Genomic DNA, 26302 nt, shown 5'->3' with positions numbered 1-26302 from the left:
TTGATTAAGGTGTCACCAATTTCTAACTTTCCAGGCTGAAACTTGAGGGAGAGAGAGAAGAGTTTCTGCTTAAAACTGTCTGTGAAACTCAAGTTAGAAATGATTCAGTGAGTTTGGAGAATAAGGATGGAGAGAGAGTGCTTCCCCCCTCCATGTTTAAAATCTTGCCACAGTACAGAAAAGTTTGAGAACGTTAAAGAAGCTCTCATGCTCCAGAAATTAAAAAACCAGAAAGAAACAAACAAAAACATTCCAAAACCAGAGGAAGCATAAGGATTCTTTGGTTTCTGAAATTCACTCATAAATTGTGGAGCTGTAAATACTTTGCAAATATTCAAACATTTCTAATATTAAAAAAAATTTCAATCAGTACTTGTATGTGCTGAGTAGGAGTTTAAAAACCTGCCAGCAAAAGCCTCTTTGACACCCTCTGTGGTTGGACATTGACTATCCAGTGACAGTCTTGAGTTACCCGGGAGCTCGGCTCCAATTATTGCCCCAAGCAAAGGGCTCCAGAGGAACTCTGGTATAGAGAATGCCTTCTGAGAGGCTGCCCGCTGCACTGAGTGCTTCTTTACTGGCCTACAGGCCATGAGGAGGAGGAGGAGGAGGAGAAGGAGGCAGCTGCAGGAGGCTATTTCTGTGTGCCACAAAGCAGTGTTGAAGATTGTGTTGCAGTGCAAGAAATAGCGTGGAGAGCTGAGTCTGTCATCCCACAAGGGGTGCACGCAAGAACAGTTCAGCTGCGTGGTGTCAGATACTGAATTATACAACTTGTCTACCTGGTCAAATTATTCCAGGTAATTTTAAAGGATTAACTTTTTGGTAGCCAAGTGAGCCAGATGGAAAAGAGCTATTCTTTGCCGTCAGCTTGCACCTGGCTTAAACTTGTATATTTGTACTCAGTGGGAATGGAGAAAAAAGTGCTGCCACCTGATCTGGACCAAGTTTGAATTTATGGGCATTTTTCAGGGGAGGGAAAAAAAGAGTAAAATTTAGGAGGAAGGAGTAGCAGAAGAGAATTGATTATAGAAGTAAGGAAGCTTGTTAAGAGACAGAAGGAAATGAGGGAATGTGGGCAGGTAGAAGGAGGGTTCTGGGTAGTGGGTATGAGATGGGACACTCTGGCTTATGCTCTCTTTTCTTCCAACTAGCTCATACATCTAGCCTGTACCTTTTACTCCCAAGTCCCGCTTTCCTATAGTGGCTCACCCACAAAGCAACTTTTGTCTTTCATATTCTTTTCTGTAGCCCATACTTTTTCTTAGAGAAAGGGGACTTGCCAGTTTGCGAGGCCTGAGGCTGACCTGTTTGGCACCATGCTTTAGCTCCGTATCACCTGTATTACTCCCCTTTCCTTCTGTAGTGTTTTACGAGCATCCAGCCCTTGTGCAAACCTTTCTTTGGCTTTTCAAGTTGGACACTTGGGTTTCTGTCATGGGACTTTGTCTGTCAGAGATCTAGAAAACAGAGCTAGTGATACCATTTAAAGCAGTAAGATGTGAAGGTGAATCTGTGTTTATGGACTGCTTGACTGTTCTCGTGGTTCATATATATTCACTCAATAGCGCATTGAGTTCGGGAGTTTGTGTTGCAAATAATATGGAGATTGTGTGGTGCCATAAAAGTGCAGAAGCTGTGCAGGTGAGTTTAATTCTGGGATTTTGTTAAAGCTTTTTCTAACTTGCTTATAATGGATTTTAAATGTCCTGTGTAATCAGTAGCAGCTGGGTTTTTCTTCTGAAGCATGCTGCATAGGATACTGTCTTTGCCAGACTTTGCTCAGTTCTGTGTACCAGGAAGCAACCCTTTTCAATTCACACCTGTGAAACTAAATTTGCTGAAATCTTCCAGGCCTTGGCCCCTCATTTCCTTTCAATGGAGGGAGAGCTGGTGTTGGGGGTGTCTCTCCTAGCATGGTGTTTACTGCTACCTCTGTGCTTAACCTGTTCCTCATGGACCGTTCAGTACTGTCTAATTTTTTACACTACACATTTCCTTCTCTATTGAGGAGTGGATGTATATTTAGATAGATATATATATATGTATATATATTTGCATGTAATACGATATTTTTACTTGGAATCATCCCATAGCAGTTCCTTTCTGCTCCTTCAGGAAGAGGAGGTCCAGGTCTCCCATAAAACTGGGCTTGCTGCTTTGTTCAGCCTCTTTTGACCCGTTCCTTGTTGAATGAGAAAGTTGAGTAAAGGCCACAGGTCTGCAGATGAAAAACACAGGGAACATGAGTTGAGATCCGTGTTAATTTCCCCCCAAAAACTGCCGTTCTGTAATTACAGTTCCAACATCCTCCAGAAGAAAAGGGCCCTGTCTCCCCTACAGCCCCCCTGGCAAATTTGATGTTCCTTGCAGCAGGGAAACCAGGCATGGAGCAGAGCAGGTCAGCTGGGGCTTGAGAACGCTCCCTTTTGGTGTCTTCGTTGCTGAAGGGGGGTGGGGGCTCTTGCTCTTCTCAACCCCCTTCTTGCCCCTTCCCTCAAATCTCCCAAGTAAATACAATTTTATTTTATTATATTGCTGCTGATCTGCTGTTGTTTTTGATACAAAAAAGGTGGAAGGGGCAAGAAGGGACGAAAGAGTCTGGCGACAGGAAGAGATGAATTGCTGAAGAATGACACTGGCAGGGACTATTGTTCATTTTAACGCTGGAGCAGGAGCAGAGAGAAACGTTCACACGCCATTCTTGGGCATCCTGCTGGGCAGGCTAGGAAAGGGGCATTCCAGCTGGTCGTGAGATTTGGCTGGACAGATTGAATTGGGCTGAATAGAATGCTCGCCGTTTTTTATTATTATTATTTTTTTCCTATAAAGAAACCCACTGATTAATTGCAATGGAACCCGATTAAAGGGAGAGTCTGAAACCCACACAGACATTACAGACATAAAGCTGTCAGCCTACCAGCGTGTGATGACTGGACCTTAACCCTTTACAAGGCTAATGGGGGAGGGGGATCCTCACTGGAGTCAACATTGCTCAGTCTGTGTATACATGTTTGTGTGAGAGAAGACTTCTGTCATTTGGGGAAGGAGTTGTGTGCACAGCAGGATACCTGTAAACAGACTGTATCTCATGAAAGACAAGGGACTGAAGAATGAAAATAGGGTTTAGGGTCATTTTGTTCGCGGAAAGGTTGTATGAGGGTTTGCTCAAATGTTACTGGCTATATTTTAATAGTTTTGCAGAATTCAGTAGCCCTTGTCCACCCGTATCTGTCTCTCCTATCCAATCCTGAAAGTGGCAGTAGGAAAAATTCTGTGAAGAGACCTGTAAAGTTCCACAGACTGCTTGGGGAATGTTGCAAAGGAACTTGGTAGAAACATGAAGAACATAAAAACTAGGTAAGTATGTAAAGGAATGCTATAATCTGTGTGAGAACAAAGCTGTAGTTGAGCTCAGTTTGGGGACTGGTGTGGAAAGTGGATGGCAGCTTGGACATATGTTGTCTCAGCAGGGATGGGATGGAATTTCAGAATGCTTAGAAACCCCTTTCTAGGACTAAAACCTCATTTTATTATATATTGATTTAATTTTACAAGTTTTGAAAAAATTCCATGTTGTGATACTTCTGGTTTTCTTTAACCTATTTTTTTGCTCATCTGATTTAGTATCTGGACATGGTTGAATGCTCTCTGCTCATTCTCTTCTTCTTTAATACCCTGTTTGTAGCTTGCTTCTGTTGAGAAGCACAGATGATTTATTCAAATAGACTCTTCAAGCTTTGAAAGGGGTCTCTGTGTTGCAGTGCGAGGAGATTTGTGGGGGGGGCAGATGCTCTTGCCCCCCAGCAATGCTTAGCTTCAAGTGTGGCACAGTAAAGGATGGCACATAAGGCCTCTAATGAGTGTGCTCTCCAGTCGTTTTATCTTTTTCTACAGCACCCTGTGCACATGTGTGCCCACTGGCTTGGAAATGTTTCTGTAGAGAAGTGGAAAGAGTGGAGATACGGTTGGAGCAAACAAAGGTCCTTTGTGGGCTCTGGGAAAATGACAGAGGGATTGCGTTTTACTCTATAAGGCTCCTCATTCCTTGCAATTCATGGAATAGTTAAGGTTGGAAAAGGCGTTTAAGATCAATGAGTCCAACTATTAACCAAGTACTGCCAAGTCCATCCCTAAACTATGTCATTAAATGTCGTGTCTACATGTCTTTTGAATACCTCCAGGAATGGTGAACTTCCCTGTTCCAATGCTTGACAAACCATTTTTGTGAAGAAATTTTTCCTGATAAATCTAAACTAAACTTTCCCATGTGTAACTTGAGACCACTTCCTCTTGTCCTATTGCTTGTTACTTGGGAGAAGAGACTGACCCCCATTTCACTACAACCTCCTTTCAGGGAGTTGTAGTGGTCACCCCTAAGCCTCTTTTTCTCCAGGCTAAACACCCCCAGCTCTCTCAGCTGCTTCTCCTGAGACTTGTGCTCCAGACCCTTCACCAGCATCATTGCCCTTCTCTGGATGTGCTCCAGCACCTCAGTGTCCTTCTTGTAGTGAGGGGCCCAAAACTGGGCACAGGGTTTGAGGTGTGGCCTCACCAGTGCCAAGTACAGGGGTGATCACTGCCCTGGTCCTGCTGGCCACACTAGTGCTGATACAGGCCAGGATGCCATTGGCCTCCTTGGCCACCTGGACACACACTGGATCGTGTTCAGCTGCTGTCAGCCAGCACCCCCAGGTTCTTTTCTGCTGAGCAGCTTTCCAGCCCCTTTCCCCCAGCCTGGAGTCCTGCATGGGGCTGTTGTGACCCAAGTGCAGGACCTGGGACTTCGTCTTGTTGAACCTCGTACAACTGACCTTGGCCCATGATCCAGCCTGTCCAGATCCCTCTGCAGAGCCTTCCTGCCCTCCAGCAGGTCAACACTCCCGCCTAGTTTGTCTGCAAGTGACTGAGGGGGCACTTGATCTCCTCATCCAGATTGATAAAGATAATAAACAGGACCAGCCCCATCACTGAGCCCTGGGGATCACCACTGGAGCCGGCCACCAGCTGGATGTAACTGCAGTCACCACCATGCTCTGGGCCGGGCCATCCAGCTGGTTTTCTATCCAGTGAACACTGCACTCATCTGAGCCATGAGCAGCCAGTTCCCACAGGAGAAAGCCATGTCAAATGCTTTACTGAAGTGTAGGTAGATAGCATCCACAGCCTTTCACTCACCCACTAAGCAGGTCACATTCTCATAGGAGCTTTCTGAGGTGGAAGTTGCTTATCTTCCTTTTTTTGTCCTGCATCTCTGGTCACTTCAGTTAGAATGCACATTGTGCCTTCACTGGTTTGGCTTCACAGGAAGCAGCTGTCAGATGGGGGCTCTTCATGCTCAGTTCCTATTGGGAAAAGAAAAAAAAAGTCAAAATGTCATCTTTAAACTCACCCTATGTAGACATTTGTATTATATCAAGGGTTTGAGTATTCAAGGAAGAAAGGCATTATGCTGTCCTACAATTCATCAGTAAAATGAAGAACAACATGAACAGACAGGACCTTGCATTATTTTCACTGCATCATCTTCATGAAAAAGACCCTGCTGCAAAAGTTGTTCCTGCAGACAGCTGTGTATCACTCCCTTTGAGAACATGGAATCTCTTGAGATTCTGTCAAGGGATACTGGAAATATTCACTTGCTCTCAACTGACCACAGATGAGAGTCAAATTTCATGGTAAGTCAGCATCAGTGTAGCCCAAGGAATCAGGAATGACAGAGTTTCCTGAGATTCTTAATCTATATTTTGAACATGGAGAGAGGAAGGTAGATGTTAACCACTGTAGTGCAAAAAACCCTATGAGCAAGTGGGACTTAAATAGTCTGCTGTTCCTGCAGCTAAGTGTGCAGTTGGACAGGGGAGTCACTTCTGTACAAAAATCTCCTTACTCTTTGGTCACTTCCCATGTCGTCTTGTTTCTCTTTCTGCTGTTCATTTGTGGCTTCCCTACCTTCTTCCCTGCCACCTACTAGCCCTGCTGTAGTCCTTTCCTGCAGCTCTGTTAACGTTTAACAAATTTCCCTCCAGTTCCTGTGTTTCTTTTGGCTGTAGCTCAAGGCAAACTCCCCAGATCCAATACTAATTTAGGGCTCTGAGCAACAGTAGCATTTAAATGTTGGCTTTGTGCCATGAGGCGGACAGCCTCCTCACTGAGAAGAAATCTAATTCTAGTGTTTATTAGATTAACAGTGGCCTCAGGACTGGACTTCCTTTTAATGTTATCCTTATAAGAATTGTAAGGCTAATACAGGAACTTGGGAACCCCCAGGACGGTCTCAGGAGCCAGACTCTGACCTTTTTTTTTGGAAGCAGGACTTGGATCTGACTTAATTTGGGTCAGGGAGCATAGAGGAGCAGACTGGTGAGGTGGAGCAGGAGGTGTAATTTTGACTTCCCAAGAAGTGTGTGTAAATCCTTCCATGTTTGTGCAATAGTGGCTTTGATTTCCTGCAAGTTTGTTTCAATAAGCTCTCTGGGGTAAGAACCTAGGTATGGAAGGGCATATTGTGCCCTGGTTAAGAAGTGGACTGGGACTGGGTAGGATCTGCTTTAATTTCTCAGTTTGGCCACAAGCTCTTTGGGAAGTCACTTAAGGCTCAGGTTTCCAAGCATGAAGACTGCCTGTGGTGAGAGGTATGAGTATTTTGTAATATTCAGAGTCAGGTCTAAATCTCTTAGGCCAGCCGAGTAATGATAGTTAAACATCTAATTTTCTACTGATTTTAATTGACTTAGGCACCCAAATACTCACAGTTTTGTGCTATTTGGCTTCCAATTTTGGCTCCTGTATTGAAGATAATACTTCCCAGCTTTTTAAGAGGTGTTGAAATTGTTCATTAGTAGAAAAAGGCAAGTTGACACTGTAATAGTAGAGACCACACACATACCTAGAAAGATGTGGTTCCGTGACTGGGCCATTTTGCTTTCTGTGTGTCTTCCTCTGCCTGCCTCAGTGCTGTTGCTATTATTTAATTGGAAGTGAAGCCCTATGTGAGCAGTATGAAACTGGCTGTAAGGGATCCTTTGGTGCTTTTCGCTATTGTGGTTAATTTTCCTGGGGTGTGAGTACAAATGAACTGTGGAACTTGCAGGTTTGTAGAGGCAGCGCCTGAGACTTCCAGTTTAAGCAGAGGAAGACTTTTATGACCACTTTCTAAGTGTTGCAAAGGAGTCTGAAGTCCAGGTGCTGTGGGAGGTGTGGGTCAGTGCTTCATGGGCTGCCCTGAAAGCAAACAAATGTGGGTGGGCTGAATAGGGGCTGATGTACAGTATAGCTGCCCTGCAGTAACCCCAACACTGACATTCTTGTTCTTCCTGTTGGAAGTTCTGTTAAAAAGAACTTATCCCGGAGCCCATAAAGAGTATTTGCATTAAACTTGTGTTTTTGAGTGCACATGTTTGTGTATGTATATGTGTGCATATATATCTTTGAAAAAATACTGCTGGTAAAGGTTTATTTTCTACTTTTAAGTTAATCCAGTTCCCTGGTAGGCAGCACAGTTCTGTGATGTCTCTGTGGTTGTGTGGTACCTCTCTCTTTGCCAGACCCAGCTCTGTTCTTCCAGCTCAATCTGGCCAGTTAATAATTGCCCCTTTGCCCCTCATCCTCTGAGGGCAACATAATATCATGTGTGGAGTTATTTTTTAGAAAACAACATACAGAACAACTTTGTCCCAAGATAGCTCCATTTATCTTGTGGTTTGTGCTTTTGAAGTCCTCCTGCCCGTGGGATTGCAAAAACGAGCTCCTGCCCCCTTATTGCCACAAAACCACACTGTGTATCCTATCCCTTCCCTGGAGGACTCCTCTGCTAAGCTGAGCTGTTGTGGTTGGCTTCCCAGTCTCTTGTATGACAGAGCTGGAAAGCTACAAAGCTCAGATGCTCCACTGCTAACATGAGGGCCTCTTTATAGAGGACCAAAATAAACTCCTTAAAATGATCTCTATAAGACAACAGTCTCTATCTTGTCCAGGAACCTGCTCTTTTTCGTATCATGCCATAATGATGGGAGAAGTCTGACTGCAGCCCGCAAAAGCCAAAATGGGCTTTTTTGGAGTCAGAGTTGATCTCTTTGCACTATGTGCCTGGACAAATGCAGTCCAGCTAGAACCTAAAGTTCCTTGAAAAGGAAGACTTTTCAATGCTTTCACTTTGACCTTCTGAAAAGGAGTATATGGCTATCGTTATTGGTGTGTTCTGGGACTGATCAAGACAGAAGTCTTGAAGAGGTTAAACAAACAAAAGAGTTTTCTGGGTTTTGGAGAGTAGTTCTGGAGGTAGAATGTCCTTACAGCTTGTCCGGTGCCTGGAGCATCTGAAATATGAAAGAAGCTGGCTGATAATTTCCTGTGGGACAAACAGAGTAGTTCAGAGAGCCAGTGCAGGGTGAAACCTTAAAGACAGATCAAAAATGGCTTCCAAATTGTATTGAGCAAGGTTATGGGTACTTTGTAAATCCAGAGAGCACTGGACAAGCACTGATGCAGTAATTAACAAAGATCATGAGTGGTATGGCAGAAGGAGCTTCTGAATCAAAAGGAAAAGGATTTTCCTGAAGATTTTGTGGTAAGGAAGTGGCTGGATTCTGAATTTCCCTAAGTACATTTATTCTTGCAACCCAGATCAAAAAATGCCGCTTTTAGTTTTTCTTGGATCCCCGAAGCCTCTGAGCACAACTTTTCAAGCAAAGATGGCAGTGGTGCTTCCTCCTCTTAGCTGCCATCTTTTGACCACTCCATTTTCCTTTTGCCCCACCTTGAGACACCTTAGCTGCTCATGACACTGCAGGTAAATCAGTGCAGTTTACAACCAGTAGATTAAAATTAACTGGCATTAATTTCAGTTTTTGTTAATGCTGTGACCTGTAACTGGTTCCTTAATAGGCATTGTCAGGATTGGAAGCCATTACTGTTCAAGCCTGTGTGCAGACAGGAAGATGTATACCTATCCTGTCTGAAACTGAAAACTGAGTGAGTTTTTCTTTGCTTGTTTTTAGCTCAATTCGTGTTTAGTTAGTCCATACATGGTGAGATAACACCTATGTCTTTCTCAGCTGTGAGGCAAGGAATTCAGTGAAATCTCAAGTATGCTTGCAGCTTGGAAAAGGACATGACAGGAATTGGGAGCAGAAGCAGAATTAATGCCATGAAGATATTTTGCCTTTTCCTTATACCCCTGTTAGACCTTTTTTACAACTTCTGTATTCTTAGTGCTTTTGCCTACATTCTTGGACTTGTTTGTCAAGCTGAGAGACTAAACATTTTAGAAGCTTCGTAGCTAGGGATCAGTGTGCCCCAGACCCCAAGGTCCTCTCCAGAACACATTCTGTAAACCAAGATAGAACCATCCAGGAGAGGGTTCCTTGGGGAGGGGGGCTCATTCAAGCCTCTCACTGGGGAATTTTTGATAGATATGCTAATTAGTAAGACCTATAATGTTATGCCAGATCTTTTGGGAGTGCATTTTGCGGGATGCATTTCGGTGCATTTGACCTGGACATGTGCACCTAAGGTTCCTTAAAATAAATACCAAGGTAAAATCCCTTTTCCCCTTCTAACCGTGTATGACTCTTGATTTTAAGACCAGGAAAAGGCATCAGAATAAATGCTGGAAAAGTACTGATTGTTTGTTTGCCTTAAAAGTTAATACTCGAGTTACTTAAAATAAGAGAAGTGAAGAGGGAGGAATGCATGTATTCAAATTAAATCTTTATTTTCTCATATTTTAGTTATGAGTGGCAGATGCCAAGCTGGTTTTCATTAGGTCTTGTAGGCTGCTTGCATTCTTCTCCATTCAGTGAAGGGGAAGGTTTGCTAAGCCTCAGAATTTCTGCAATAGCTCTGAGATTCTGACTCTTCCAGGTTGTTTCCCAGAAGTGACAAAGCATATCCTTACTGTGACTATAATAAACCTTTGGTACTGCTGTAGCTGAGATAATGTAAGGATCACTTTAGGATAATTGCTTCAAGGATGAGAGAGATCTGTCCATGAAGTAATGGAAAAGTTAAAGGAAAGCTCACAGGACTTAAAATGCCAATGTTTTATGCCCTGTAACTGGGAAAACAAACTCCAGTGTTTCACCTCCCTGAACTTTGACATAGGAGAGAGATTTCTGACTGTTCAATGACTTTCATTTGTAAGTGCTGCAATGCTGGTGAAACTCATAGGTGACTGTAGGAGGTGAAATACAACAGAAGTACCTTTTTCCTGTGGATTATCTGCTTAAAACAGCAGGTTGCTTCTGTAGCTGGCACTTAGCAATTGTGAACGTCACTTGGTAACATTTCTGCTGTTGTGCTATTATTTTCTAAATTTTAGTGTACTGCATGATTCATGATAAATGAACAGTAAATTGTTTGCAACCTTTATGGAACAGGAAAGGGTAGAGGTTGTTAGTGTGTGGGTTTAAAAAAAAAACCACCACAGTGAAAGAAATGGAAAGTTATGTGTCTCATGTTGTTGAAGTGACTAATTCTTGCAAAGCACGATGTAGGCTTAAGATAGATATAAGTGTTTGTCTAGCATGTGTGTGTATTCTGAAAGGGTCTGAGTCATGTAGCTCTGCCTGTCAGGCCCTTGCGGTCCAGCTAAACATTCCCGCACTGTTCTAGGTTGGATGATGATGTCCTTGAGTGATGTTAGGCAGTAACAACCTTTTATTATTCTGTCCATTTCTGAATGGTATTTCATTTCTGTTTTAATGTGCTTGAGTGGAATGATCCTGCATGACAAGTAATTTAGTGCTGAGGTAAGTCCCTTGGATTCTTTGTCGTAGTTCTCTATTGACATGCAGTTGCAAAGGAGCTTACAGCTATGTAAGAAAATGCTACTTCATGTTAAAATCAGCAAAGCATGTTTCTTGGTGGCATCCTTCAGGTATCACTCTGCACTTCATAATATAAAATGGATGACATGCTCTCTGCTTAAGAGAGAAAATCTAGAGGTAATGAAATACCAAGACTGAAGGGTTGCTTTTAACAGTGACATGAAAAAAAATTCAAGGTGGGAAACATAATGCTCTTGCTCCTTGGAATCCATGTTTAGAGGTAGGAAAAATTATTTGGTCCACAGAGAAGACATAATTATGTGGGTTAAAGTTATATAGGAGGCTCAGTCTCTTCCAGTAGGGGCCTTGGAGGTAAGAAGCAGAGTGTCAGAGGTAGAATACTGCAGCTCATGGCTTTCTGAGGTCTTTGCACCTTCATAGATTCTTGGTAAAACAAACAGATGCTCACACTATCTAATGTTTTTGTACACACTTGTAGAGGGAGTGGGAGAACCATCATATTGAATTCTGGTCTTTTGAAAGGCTCAAAGCCATTTCTAAAAGGGCTATTTCTGTTAACATTGGACCTGATGTTTGAAGCAGGCTGATACAGTGCTTGGTATCTTGGATGTCAACAGTGATTGACAGACATGTGGAGCTACAGAACAAAACCTGCATTTTCTACTCTCCTTCCTTAGTTCCAAGTGTTTGAGGGAATCTTGTAGTTACAGAAAGGACATTTGCCATTTACTGGCTATTAAGTATGCCAAATGTGTCACTGTATGGTCACATTTCAGATGAAAGATCTGGAAATTATAGTTGAGGTATTTTACCAGGATCTTACAAAGGTAGTTCTGGTATTCCCAGGAAAGAGCTGCATAGGATTCTGAAGGGAGGGCTGGGGTAAAAAGTCACAGAATGGGTCAGGTTGGAAGGGACCACAGTGGATATTCTGGTCCAACCTCCTGCTCGAGCAAGGTTACCCTAAGCACATGGCACAGGATTGCATCCAGATAGTTTTGAGTATCTCCAGTGAGGGAGACTCCACAACCTCTCTGGGCAACCTGTTCCAGTGCTTGGTCACCTGCACAGAAAAGAAGTTCTTATGCTTAAGTGGAACTTCTGTGCATCAGTTTCTGCCTGTTGCCTCTTGTCCTGTTGCTTGCCACCACCAAGCAGAGCCTGGGTCCGTCCTCTGACACCCTCCCTTCAGATACTCATGGACATTGATGAGGTCCCCTCTCAGTTGTCCCTTCTCAAAGCTGAACAGGCCCAACTCCCTCAGCCTATGCTCATAAGAGAGATTCTTCAGCCCCTTAATCTTCATAACCCTCCACTGGACCAGCTCCAAGAGCTCCATGTCTCTCTTGTGCTGAGGATCCCAGAACTGCACCCAGCACTCCAGGTGTGGTCACTCAGATACAGCTTTCTCCTGTCTAGCCTTGCCTATTAAAAATCCTCGGTTGATTTGAAGTAGCTGTCATTTACCTGATACTTCATGCCTACTTTTGGACAGGAACTTTAGACTGAGACTTTGATGTGTTTAACATGCTTTAGTGGTTGAAAGGTTCCTGTTTCTATACTGGTATTTCATGTGTTGTCCACCATGAGCTATTTCCATAGGCAACTGAGAAAGTTGCTCAGGAAACAGAGGATAATATATTTCCTATTCAGAAAAAAATTTCGTAGAGTCGGTAGTTTCCAGTGCCTTTTGTCTGATTTCAAGAACTAAATAGTCAGCAGGGAATAAAAATATGCCATGTTAGTTCAGGCTTCAAACACAACCTTTTTGGAGCCTTGAGGGAACTGTGTGCCATAACACAACTTTGATAAACGTTTTGTTACTGTGGTTAGAATATGTTGCTCAATTTCCCTGTACAAGCCTCAGTATGGGCCTTAATCTTATATTCCACGTCTGCAAATGGGGGGAAAGTTTCTTCCTTCATGATATGACATTTATGCATATTGAGCTTAAAAGGGTTTTTTTGGCTGCCATATTGTGTCATAGCAGAAACCAATGGCTAGTCTTTTATTATTGCTCCTTGATTTTTCCAGGCATTGCTGCATCCCAGCCTTTTCTATTAATTTGTTCAATATGTTTCAAATTAATTTCCACCAGATGCACTAGCTTAAAAAAAATTTTTTTTGAAGGTTGAATCTTAATTTCCTGCCCATAATTCTAATCTTTTAAGGTCCCTTCTATATTACTTCTTTTTCCTCTGTTATGTTTGGAGCAGAATATTTCCTATTTTGGTATCATTTGCAGGCTCCTTTAACTTGATACTTATTCTTTTTTCCAGGTCATTAATGAAGTTATTTAATGGTACTGGATCTAATGCTGATCCCTATAATACCTACTAGCTATCTCTACCCCCTGCAGCTTGATTTGTTGCCATTTCTGATTATCTTTTGTTTATGGTCCTTCAGCTGACTTTTTTGATCTATGTTTGCTGGTAACCCAGCCAATTTGAATAAGATTTTGAGTAGGCTTTCATGGCAATAATAGTGCACCTTCTGTTCAAAGACTGTATATGTAGAAACAGATTAAACATTAAGCCTCAGTACATTGTGGTGGCATAATAGTAGTATACCTACTTCTAGAAGGGAAGAGGCAATTTTGTCAAGTGCTGTAGAAGATATGGATGAAGTTAGGACAAGTGTCTAGAAACCTCAGTTATAGTCACATTGATTATTGCAAGGTATTAATTTATGACTTTAAAGTTTTGGAAGAAGGAACTGTAACAATTGCTTCTTGATCCTTGAGGTTTCTTATGTTCAAATCAGATGGTGCTTCTATTTTTTTTTAATAGTTGTTTCTGTAAATGTTTTCCTATTCCCTGGGTGCAGGTAGAGGTTTTCAGTGGGATTGCTGGTCTTTACTTCTGTGGGATCAGAATTGGGCTCCAGAGGCTCAAGCATGTTTTTGAAGTCCTTCTATTTTACTCCCCATGCAGTGTTTCTGAAAATATAGCTTATATTCCAGTCTCACTCTACCTCAGTCATATACCCATTGCACCAACACTCAGTCAGTTTGCACTTTGTTGCACCTCTTATTTTCTTCAAGTCCTAATTAGCAGATGCCCTGTGGAATTTCTCTTCCTTATGCTTTCTATTCCTTGTGCTCATATTAAGTGTAACATTTTTGAGGTCTAAGGTGTGTGGTTGTGCAGTTTAATATGATAACTGAAGGTGATTGTGCTTGATAACGTGCCTCTCCCTAGCACTTTGTTCAGTCACGTGTTTAATTTAGAACAAGCTGGTTCAGGATTGAGGAACCCCTGCTTTTTCAAATTGAAAGGGGAACTTCTAAGACTGGGAAACTTTCATTCTCACTTGGAGACTGCCAAAGTAGGCACCATACTCCATTACCAAAAAGCTGTAACATCTTCAATCTCTTCTCTGGTTCATGTGGTTTTGTTGAGGGTTTTTTATGTCCTTTTTTTTTTTTTCCTTAACCTTGCCACTATCACATACTTCCTCAAAAAAAAGTGTAACAATTCCATTTAAAGCTTTGAAAACTTTTGGATTGCTCTTCTTAGTGATGTTAACTTCAGTCTAGGCAGGCTTCAACAACTTGAAGACCATGTGGGTACCCAATAAGAACTGCTTCAGATGCTTCTATAATGTGAGTAGAAAAGAAGAGAAAACTGTTGGCTTTTATCAGTGCATGGTGCCCCTTCTGACATCAGGCTGTTGTGCTAATGTTGCCTTTGCTGTGTCTGCCAGCAGAGCTCTGAGTTTAAACAATGGTCAGCAAATCCCTCTTCTAAAGCCGGATTAACTGTACTTTTTCCTTCAGTGGAAACTGCTGTTTGGGTAAGAGAGGAATCCAAAATTTTCATTTTCCCCTCAAGACAGGCAAGCAAATAAAGCCAAGCTTCCTTGCTGTAGGAATTCAGGGAAGTGCTGGATAAAGAAGGAAAGTATATCATCTGAACTATGTTCAAGACCATCTGACACATCTAACATCTGCCCTTATCAAGGTGTGTATGTGATGAGAATGCAAAAGTGAGCCTGGGCCTAGAAGTGGATAAAGAGAGATAATTATCTGACACAGGCCTTCTAACAGCAGGTGGGCAAAAGGCCATGCTACAGAATTCACTAATTTTAACCCCAAGTAAACAATCAGATGCTCATGAGTTCTTAAAATACAGAAGAAATTCAGTGCATCTGTTGAAGCCAGGGCAAAATATTCTGATGCTTATTCCAGAGTTGTTCAAAAATGCATCTGGGGATACCCTTCTGTGCTTTCTCTGTGGAAAAAAACCTATAGCCTTAAAACCTATAGCCTTATGCCCATCACTATTAGGACTTTAGTTCTCTCCTTTTGCCTTTAATTCCTTTAATCATATTCCATTTTTTTAACACAGTCCTGGATTTCTTTTTCCCTCTTTGTCACTCTGTGTCAAATATGTTCACACTTGTTCAATATCCACTTATACCTTTTGTCCTCCCATCATTTTTCTATGGTAGAGTTGAAGTTATAAAAGATGGTATTGTCATATTTTTGCTTGTGTCTGTTGTAATAATGAGGTTTGCAGAAAGATCTCTGCCTTCCATTGAAGGTCTTCTGTAGGCCAGAATTAGGTGCCTGTCCATGGAGGGGGAGAAACCCATATCCATGTGTTACTCAGTCCTGCACCAAGAGAATGATTGTTCTTTCCAGAGGCTTCTGGTTCTGAGCTGAACAGTCTGCAACTGTAAATAATGCCAAATAAGTTTGTAATTCTGACTTTTTTAAAGCTATTGGTGCTATTTTCCTTGCAGCATAGAACTTAATGGATACTTAGACATGGTTTTAGCTGTGCTATCCTGTGTTACAGGTACATGAAGAATTGGAGAGCAGTACAAACAAATTGTAAACTTACTACTACTGATTTTAAAAATAACAGCCAGAGGTTCTGCGTTAGGGAAAAAAAAGGGAAAAGATACAATCAAGGGGGTGGTGTGGAGTGGAGGAGTCTTTTATGTAGCTGGTTCTTGATACCTGCACAAAAGAAAATTTGGAAAGGCAGCATGGTGCTGACCGTTGAACCAGGATCTTTTGCAGTTGTTCATTGAGGAAACTTCATCTGTATGTGAATATGATAAAATTCTGATAGTGCTAGAATGCTACCAGAGACTGACAGACCAGGAATGTATTCATTTCAACAAAAGATGCTTTTTTACAGTGAGAACAATCATGCTACCTCCCCACTAGCTCCCCTGAGACATGATAGAGTCCCCATCACTGGAGGTTCTCAGGATGAAACTGTAGCAGGGTGCTGGATAGTTTCATCCAGGCTCCCTTTTCCACAAAAGGTTGGACCAGCTGATCTTTTGAGGTCCCTTCCAAACTGGACTGTTGCATGATTCCATGTTGAAGCAACAGCCTGTCAAAGGTTGAATTGCTGCAAAATAATGATAAGAGCTGCCATGTGTCATTATTTTTACTGAAGATGGAGCGGGTTAGCATCTTTCTTTTTGGAATAAAGCATGCCATCAGGACTTAAACAAAACTGTGTTTTCACTCTCCACCAGAAATCTGCTGTTTCTATCAAAGCAAACACTACAGAGTCCAGTTCTGTAATTATCCTGTCTACTTAAGTTTTCTTTGTAATGTCAATATTTTTATGAATCTGTAGCAAATACAGGCCTGCTCTGTAACAGCTCTGAGGGTTGCAAATGACCTTATCAGCAAAATGAAGCTTTGCGTATTAGGTTTTGCTTTATGGGGCTGTATTGTTTGGCCTGATGAAGAGTTGCTGGGAGGTGAGGGAAGTAGAGTAACAACATACTGTTAAAGCAGCCCTGCCCCCCCACCGCCCCCCCCAAAAGATATGTAGAAATAACAAGATGATGATTGACTTCTGATTTTCAGCCAGAAATTACATAACTGCTTTGCCAGTTTTAGACATAAAACTACATAGATCCTAACTATTAAGGGGAGTTGGAGCAACTCACCCTTCCTCAGGAGACATTTCATTTTTCAGATCGATATGAAGATGTTTGGAAGGAATTTGAAGAAACTGAGCATACCATGCTAAATTTAAGGTGATGGCAGATGTTAAGTATGAGGCCTGTGTTTAGACTGACTTCCTGTTTTTAAAATCCAGAGGTTGTTTGTATATTTTGCTAGAAAACTGTTTGGTTACTGAATCCTGCTGCTATGCATCTGGAGGGAACCAAACTACAGACAGTGAAGATGATTTTTTGGTTGTTTGTACCCACAGGCAAATGAGAGAGTAGGAAATTCGTGCTGTGGTCACATGAGGTATCAGGAGAGGCCAGGAAAGTTGAGTGGTATCAGCTCAGCATGTGGCAATATCTCTGTTTAGATTTTTGTGTTGTTCTGTATATATTGCATTGCTAAAATATGTCGGGGTTTTCCCTCCTGCATAAGTGAAAAGATTTTTCAATACAGACAGTTAGTAAAACGTCCAAGCCTGCAATGTGATGAAAAGTTTCAGGAAAAATATTTGTCATCACTGAGCCCAGAGGTGCCTCTTGTTGTTCCTGCTCCAGAATAATGTGTAAAAGTGCAATTAGATATGTCCTCTTTGATTGTTGGTCCAGTTGCCTGAACAGCAAGCGCTGATTTCCGTCCTGTTCCTGGCCCACTGACTAACTGGGATTGAAACGTGACACTGGAGCTTTATATATGCGCTTGGTTAGTCTTCTGTCTCACGCTGCCAGTGTTTATTGAGACTTTGAGGTAAGACAGTAGGTCCTCTGCTAGGGCTTCTCACGCCAAGTGCACCACTTCCGCTTGGAGCTGGAAAAAACATGCTTCTCATCTTTATCCTTCCTGACCCTCTACTGTTACAGATACAGGGTAGTGTCACTGGAGCTCTGAGCGCTGGGAAATAATCATGAGACACCAAAGGTGAAACACTATCCACGCTGAAATCATTGAGAAAATTCCTGCTGCCTTCAGGAGTGCCAGCTTTCATTCACCTTGTTCTTTTTGCTGGGACAGACAAGCCATCCAGGACTGGTTTCTGATACTGTTCGTAGGTTGAAATTGGTGTGCTTTCCAAACAATCATGTGCATTATTTGACAAGGGCAACACCAGGGTAGATAATGATTTATAATGACTAGAAGGTTACAAAGGTTTCCCTAAAGGTCACAAATCACAAACCATTAGATTTGCAAAGGCTGTAATTCAAAATAGTTAAGCAAAGTATGCTTACATAATAGCACTACAGACACCAGCTAGTGCATGTGAGAGAGTGTTGGTATCTGGGTCCTAATGTGTCCTTCAGCTTCCAACGGTTTCAGTAGCATGGTAAAATCACAAAGCAGAGATGATGGAACATAGCAACTTTAATGAGGTGAGAAGAACAGATGCAGTATGTGTGTGCTTATATATAACCTAATATTAGTAGCAACTTTGAAGAGAGCTGTGTGTTTGACAATACAGCAGATTAAGTTACGGTTTGCAGACTGGGACAGCTGCACTAATTCTTTCTTTGCTGTTGCAGAGCTGTACTGCCATGCTGCTCATGGGGGAGGCCATGGTGAAAGCTGGTGAAAGGGTTAAAGAACAAGTCTTAAGAGGAGGGGTTGAAGGAGCTAGGGTTGTTTAGCCTGGAGGAAAGGAGGCTCAGGGAGACCTTATCACTCTCCACTATTACTTGAAAGGAGGTTGTAGGGAAGTAGGTGTCTTTTCTCCCAGGTACAAAGTGACAGGATGAGCAGAAATGGCCTCAAGTTGTGTCAGAGGAGGTTTAGATTGGATATTCAGGAATATTTCTTCACCACAAGGGTTGTCAAGCACTGGAGGACAAGCTACCTAGGGAATGGTAGAGTCTCCATTCCTGGAGGTATTTAAAAGGCATATGGATGTGGCACTTAGAGATACGGTTAAGTGCTGGACCTGCCGGTGTTGGGGTAATGGTTGGACTTGGTGACCTCAGAGATATTTTCCAACCTAAATGATAGTTGTCTTATGTACTCCAACAGGAAGGGGTATTGGAGCTTAAAGTAGTTGGGATGAGTGTTTTGGAGTGCTTTTGAGGATAATGGTAGAAAATTGCTTTGGAAAAGGTAGTTTAAACTGCAGCTACTTTGGATACAATATACAACTAGTTCTGCCTTTTTAAAAGGTTGTAGGTGACAGCAGAAGATGGTTTGTTCTGAATTTTCTGTGTTGTCAATTTGAGGAAACCGGTTTGATTTTTGTGGGTGGTTGTAGTCCTTCTGAATTTCCTTTAGTTTATTTCTACTAGTCTGAAATGTTGCAAAGATGATGCTTTTCCTTAGGGATGTCTGTCGCTTTTTTTGCCTTCTGACTGCGTCACCCATTTGCTGTCTTTTTGAGCCAGCCATTGCCCTGGCCATACCTGATAAGTCCTCTAAAGATCTTACCTCTCTGCCCTCTTTCATTCCTTACTCGCCTCCTGTTCTTTTAGCCTTTATCCCTTGTTACACCAGATGTTGGCTGCTTTCTCTGTTGTATGCAGTAATACCTTGAGATGTATGTTTTGTACTAAACCTGTCAAAGATAACTTGTAGTGGACAGGATCAAAAGAATAAAAGGTTGTTAAGCCCATGACAGACTGAATAGAAATCCCACAACCAATTTGTTGGTGCAGTTCAGCTTGGAAAATAGCTTATAGTTAAGGCCTTGCAACCTGCAGTGTAGCATTTGCAAGTAGGCAGCTGAGGCTGGCAGAAAACTCTTCAGCCAGTTTTGTTGCAGAAGAAACATAATGTAATCCTTTTTCAAGGAAGAAGCGTATCCCCTCTGAACTCCAATCTTTGCTTTACTTGCACAAGTGGATGTCTTCACTGGGGGGAATTCTACTGTTGAACGAGTTGCAGAAGTATTACATCAATTTTGCAGCTATTGCTTTTTCTCAATTAGAATGGAAAATAAGGAAATGATGAGGCTTGTTTTCTCTTTTTGCTTAGATTGATACAGTTTATGGTTAATCACAGGTATACTAGATGTACGAGTGAGTTCAATGAAATCAAAAAGCCTGAAAATATCTCAGTATGTATGTGATTACCACTTGGGGCAGGTATTTCTCTCTAATTCTTTCCTTATGATCTATTGTTTAATCTAAGAGCTTTAGGTTTGTTTGAATTGGAGAAAGAAGGAACCATGCAAAAAAATCCAACCAGACTAGCCTGAGGGAGTTGATGATTGATAGAGTAATCATTTGTTTAACAGTGATATTGATTATATAGATTGTCTAGATAATGTCAGACAGAAGTTCAGGCATGACCTTTTCCTTTTGAGGGAGCTGGTTTATAGCCTGTTCTTTCTCAAGGCAGAGATTTTTTTTTTAAGAGGAAGTGTGGGATAATATCATAAATAGTTGCATTTGCACAGGGGTGAGAGTCAAGAGTTGTGTTAGAGTATTATTCTCAAGGTGGGAAAGGAGGGCTGGGAGGTTCTTAGGCTAACTTTAAAGCTGGAAAAAATATTTTTATCAGATTATATATTATCATTTGGACTGCATTTTCTTTTTGTCAGATTGTAAAGTTGAAAATCTTCTTGCTCTTATAAATGTTAGTTAGGTGCAGCCTAATGTCACAGTTTAATGCTTACAGGTAAATAATAGGGTTTTTTTCCGATTTCACTGGAGTCTGAAATGTCTACAATAGTGGCATGCAAAAGGTTTGCATCCAAAAAGTTCAGGGTTTGGAGAAGACCCTTCAAATAGCAAGGATTCTACTTCAGAGAGTTTTCCCATGTATTGTGCTGTCAGAACTAAGTGAACAGCAGCAGCAGCAGCAGCGCTGTGGTCTAGGTGGGGACTGAGTTTGTAAAGTGTAAGAAGGGTCTTCTGATACCTGGCATTCCTTGGATGTTTGTGATTAGTGCTGAATTATTTTTCTGATTCCCTACTCTCTTTTTGGCAGGTTGCACTTTGCTGTTGCCTTCAAAGAGCCCCTTTCCAAGAAACTGTGCATAGTAATTGATCTCCAGTTTCAGCAGTGTGAGGAGGGGGTATATTTTCCTTTGCAGTTGAGGATGTGTTCGTACACAGTAGTGTGTGTACAGAGAAGAGTTGTGATGTCACTTTGTATTTAATGTTTACTCTAAAATAGATGGGATGTCTTCAAAACATCTTTCATTCTTTCTTTTTTTTTTCCTTTACAGGAGTTACAAGTAGCACTGAGTGCTCCTGTGGACGTAATCATTTTACCTGTGCTGTCAGTGCTTTTGGTGAATGCACGTGCATCCCTGCTCAGTGGCAATGTGATGGAGACAATGACTGTGGGGACCACAGCGATGAAGATGGCTGCAGTAAGAATACCATCCTTGACTTGTGTTTGGGAAAATGGAATATCTTTTTCTTTGCAGGTGCTTCTCTGTTTTACAGGCACATCCTACCATTTGTATGACAAAAGTTTTCAATTGTAGATGACCTACTTTTGACTGACTCGGAGTCTAACAAAGCCATTGTCCACCGATAAAAACCACAGTGAAAGCCCAACTTTGGCTTTTTTTTGCAGCTGGTTTTAGATGGCTGTTGGACAGGAATATGTTAAAGGGAGAGGAGGGACAGAAAACAGTACCTCTCATTTTTCCACCCTTGCAAGAGCACTATCTGTGAATTAAATTATATGATTTTGCTGTAAATATTAATGGAAAATAAACAGTGTGAAGAGGCGTATTGAGTGTGTCTGCCCTCTTCAGTAACATTCTAGTTTCTTTCCTGGCTGCCCTATGAAGGGAGGGAAAGGCAAACACTGAAATAACATTTGTTGGTCTTGGGATTGGCTGAGAGAAGTTACCTTGCAGCTACGATGTATCTGTACTGTTGGCATCCGTGTAGCTGAGCCCAGCTAGGTGAGAACTGATGTGAAATGTCACTCTGAGTGGGTGTAGCTTGATAGAGATGAATAGAGAAAGCCTCCTTCTGTGGAGACACAAGTAAGTTCCTTTTTTACTTCATCTCTTTGGATTCCATAGAGTGTGGTAGAATTGAAGAGAGGAAAAAAAGGCCTGGTGTCATGAAACTCCTTTCCTGAAAGTTTCCCTAGAGCTGAAAATTCAAGGCTTCTGTCAATGAACACGAGAGAGAAATTTATCTTCCTCTGCAGGATCTTTCTCTAACCCTTCCCTGGTTTCTGCCATTGATTACTGTATGGAAAGGAGCTTTCCTCATCTTTTAAATATTATCTTAAAGAGTCTCTTCTTCCTTAAATGTGGGAGATATCAACCCAGCTTTGTGAAAATTTGATTCCTTCTCAATTCTTGTTTCTTAAAATTTTGCAGTCATTGAGCAATGTGGAAGACCTTGAGTCTTGGGGAGGTAAGGCATATCCAATAGCTAAGCTGGTTTTGCTGGCTTCTTACTAAGCACAGAGGAAAATTCTTTTTTTTTTGTATGTTTTTTTTTTTTTTTTTTTCAGGCAGGTGAGGAGATCGGGGGCATGCTAGTGGGATTGTTTTGACTTTTTCTTGGTGGGCTCAGTAACAATTTAGACAAGTGATACTTGCTGATATGATTTTCTTTGTAATTCAACAACTTCCAGCACCAAAAGTTTTAAGCTAATCAGGCATGGTAGGACTTGGGGGTGGGAGAGATAAGATCTTCCACAGGAGCTAGCAGGAGGTGGTTCAAAGCTAACAAGAGTTGCTTCATACAACATATGCCTAAACTGTGATTCTCCTTGCCAAAAAACACTGTTCGAAATTTCAGAAGCATTCTCAAGCAGCAATCTGACAAGTTTATGGATGTATAATCCACTAAGGGCTGTTAGAGATGAATATGCCACCTCTTGTTTGGGATGTCTTTGTATTACAAATAGAGGCAGATTTTGTGTTTTGAGGAAAAACGTTTATTTTTGTGCTACTTCCTTCCACTCTTCTCTTGGCATCTACTGATGCATCATGTCTCTCTCTGTGTCCTGAAAGAGAGGAACCTTTCAGTCTTGCACAGTAAGATACAATATATTAAGGACATCTGGCCTGTAGCTATTTGAATGGAAGCTGTACAAACTAGGAAGCAGTACTGAACTGTGAGCAATCTGCTGATATTCTCAGGCACTGGAGATTGGGAAGAATATAAAATAGAGGTAGACATATAGGAGGCAGAATATAAAGGGATGCAGAGAATGTGGGAACTGGGTTTGGCTTCTGCCTTTTTTAATTTACAATTTCTAAGAAGGTTGGCCACTGCAGTTAAGACAACAACAACAAAAATTATATAAATACATTGGCAGCAAAATGAGGCCTAAGAAGAATCTTCACCCTTAGCTGAATGTAGAGGGTAGCATAGTGTCAGGGAAATGAGAACAAGGCTGAGTTACTTAATGCCTTCTTTGCCTTAGTCTTTAATGCCAAAACCAATTGTCCTCAGGATACCCAGTTCCTCAAGCTGGAACTTAGTGGCAGAGAGCTGAGTGAAGCCCCCATAATCCAGAAGGAAGTAGTTAGTGACCTGCTATGCTAATTAGACACCCACAAGTCTGTGAGCCCAGATGGGATGCACCTGAAAGTGCATCTAGTGTGCACTAGTGTGGCCACTAGTGATTGCCCCCCTGTACTCAGCACTGGTGAGGCCACACCTCAAGTGCTGTATCCAGTTTTGGGCCCCTTACTACGAGGAGGACACCGAGGTGCTGGAGTACATCCAGAGAAGGGTAACGGAGCTGGTGAAGGGTCTAGAAAACATGTCTTAGGAGAAGCAGCTGAGAGAGCTGGGGGTGTTTAGCCTGGAGAAAAGGAGGCTTGGGGAACCTTATTGCCCTCTAAAATTACGTGAAAGGAAGTTTTAGTGAGGTGGGGGTTGGTCTCTTCTACCATGTCTCAAGTGAAAGAATGAGAGCAAATGGCCTTAAGTTGCACCAGGCAAAGTACAGCTTGGACATTAGAAGAAAAACTTTTCACTGAAAAAGCAGTCAGACTTTGGAATAAGTTGCTTAGGGAGGTGGTGGAGTCATGGTCTCTGGAAGTGTCTGAAAGTGGTACTTGAGGATGTAGCTTAGGGGTGGTTTAGGTTGACTGTTGGGCTAGATGGTCTTGAAGGTCTCTTCCAACCTTGGTGATTCTGTGTTCTTATTCAGGACATAACTTGTGCTGTAGGTCTCTGCAATTTAGTGATAGAGGAAAGCTAGCATGTACAGAGAAAGATGGTAGGTTTGACAAGATGGAAGGGGAGACAAAGAGCTCCATTTATACAGAGTAGAAAAGTGACTTAAGGGGAAGGACTAGAATAGGAGCTGCCTTTTTAAATATTGCATCCTGGTAGAATAGATACAAAGAAGAGAACTTTTTCAGCTGACAGCCAGCAGTACTTGAAGTGCAATTTAGTGGAAAGAAGAAAGCAAAAATAAAACGTGAACATTTCTATAGCATCCTTTGCCCCATTGCTTAAGTGCATGACTTCAGCACACACGTGCAAGGTTGCAGTGGAGGAGCCCTAGGAGCACTTACTCCATTAAGGCTGTTATATCTTGCTCTGAGTAGTTGCTCATTATGAATCCAGGTATGATACTATTCTTAGCTTGTAAGAACTAGATCAACTCTACAGTGTAGGTTTGTGGTAGTTGTCTGTGCTGTTTCTTGTCTTGCTTAGTTATTATAGCACTGAACGTTTTTGCCAGAGCAGGTTGCTTGCTAAATCCCTCCCTTTTTTTTGGTGTACAGGAGCCTTGTGAAGGTGTACTTGTTTGTGGGGTTAACTTTCCATTTCCTCTGTTTTCTGACTGTGCCAAGCTTAAACAGGGCAGCAGGAGTGCAAGAGCTGGGGCAGGGCTTGAGCCCCTTGGAACAGCAACTTGAACTTTAAATCAGTTTAAGCTTCTCACGAATCAGCAGTGATGCACATAGTACATGAGAACAGTTGATTCACCAATTTTTCTTTCCTTCCCTAGCTGTGTCTGTGACATACATACAGTTTCCTGATTGGAGTGAAATTTTGAGCTTCTCTGTTTTGAACTTGATTTATGGTTTTATTTATTGACTGAAATTAGTAAATTTCTTTTAAATACAAATACTGAGCTAAAGGTTTGGATTGTCTTGATGAAGTCATCAAGCAAGCCGCAGATATACTAAAGGCCTATTTTAAAAATTCCTCTAAAACCATGGGGCTAGTCTTCATGCTCCAGTTGTTTGTTCTGACTTACGAACCTCAGTCTGTGCAACCACTTCATATGGACTCTTCTGAGATGATAAAGCTATTGAAGTTCTTTTCCAGCAATTCTATGGATGTGCAGCTCTGAGTTTTACAGGCAGGAATTATAATATCAAGTAGATATCTCTGACTGGAAGAGTGAACAGATGTGTTTGCAAGGAAGTCCACCTTTCCACTGGTCTGCTGCAAGCTAGTTTTAGAATTACAGGATTTTCTTTTTTCTCCTGTGTATATCCAAACTTTCCAGAGAAATAAAGCTGCAACCATACCTTTTTGAGGTGCTTTACTTCAGTGTATCATATGCTCAGATGTATGCTGTAAGCCAACACAACAAGAAGAATGATTTGCTGAGAGAGTTCTGTCTACTTCCTTGGAAGAGGAGAGGAAAATGTGAAGACATTGGACTACTGGACTAATAAAGCCAGAGAGTGAAACAGGCTGGGGGTTAAGGTGAAAATTACTTTAGCAAGTCAAGATTCAGTCTTGCACCTGTATCTATGTAGTACTGCATATATGCTTGAGTAGTTGATTGGAGTTTGCTAAATAAAGAAAAAAAAAAAAAAGCAAGATACTTGGAAGTGAGTGGAGTTACAGCTATGAAAAACAAAAGCAGACACGGGAAACACTCCTTTTCAGAGATCTTTTCAGTTTTGAGATAAATTCTTAAAATATGGTGTGTTTTACTTTGTTTGGGTTTTTTTTTTATTCTGTTGCATACTATAAAAAAAATTACCACTTCTTGAGTTGGTTGCACTAAATTTTTCCTCAGCTGTCACCATTTCTGTACACCCCAGACACTTTACACTCATATTGGTGTCCCCAGAACGTCTGCTTCTCCATAGGTATTTTCCATTGGTTTTGGGAGAACCATGCCTTTGCTTACCTGTGACAGAAACTGTTCTCCTTGCAAATTTGAAGCCCTGCTGTGATGGAAGCCATTTATTCCGTGACATGTTTGCTTCCTGCTCTGGATCATGTTTACAAGCCAGAGTGCTGTAGTAATAATAGCAATAAGCAACCTGCCAGCTGTCATGCCAGCTCCATAGACTTTGTCTGGTGTCAGCTCTCTGGCTTGCTCACAGCGTCTGGCTTGGACGCCCTTGCTACACATGCACAGAGTAGTTCAGCTGCCTTCCTGCCTTGTGCCAACAGAGACTGCTCTGGCCCGTCCCTAACGAAAGCCGCATGCAAGCGGAGGAATGGTTTTCATTCTGCCGTCCTGCACGCCCTTTGAAGTCCTGCGTGGTGTGAATGAGTCTTACTTCCTGTGGCAAGGGTGAAAGGACAACTGAGTAAACTTGGCCTGAGGATTGATAAATAGTTCTGTTTCTCATAAGATACACCAAATCTCCCCATAACCATCCCCCCCTAGAAGAGCCTTCTTGCTCTAAATTTTGGATCTGTATCATACATAATTAACTTGTAAATGTGTTAGTTCTTGGGACACAGACTTG

At 41.8% G+C, this 26302-nt stretch overlaps 1 protein-coding gene across 3 annotated transcripts in view; it reads left to right on the top strand.

The window, feature by feature from the left end:
- Window positions 1–26302, top strand: part of LRP4 (LDL receptor related protein 4) — an 83738-nt gene that overhangs the window by 20516 nt on the left and 36920 nt on the right. For all 3 annotated transcript variants that reach the window (XM_032112290.1, XM_032112289.1, XM_032112291.1), the window contains exon 2: window positions 20864–21010. In XM_032112290.1, coding sequence (XP_031968181.1) covers window positions 20864–21010 — 147 coding nt within the window. The remainder of the gene's footprint in view (window positions 1–20863; window positions 21011–26302) is intronic.

Source organism: Corvus moneduloides, chromosome 6, assembly GCF_009650955.1.
Source record: "Corvus moneduloides isolate bCorMon1 chromosome 6, bCorMon1.pri, whole genome shotgun sequence".
NCBI lineage: Eukaryota > Metazoa > Chordata > Aves > Passeriformes > Corvidae > Corvus > Corvus moneduloides.
The sequence above is the reverse complement of the archived record's forward strand: the minus strand, read 5'-3'. Positions and strand labels throughout refer to the sequence as shown.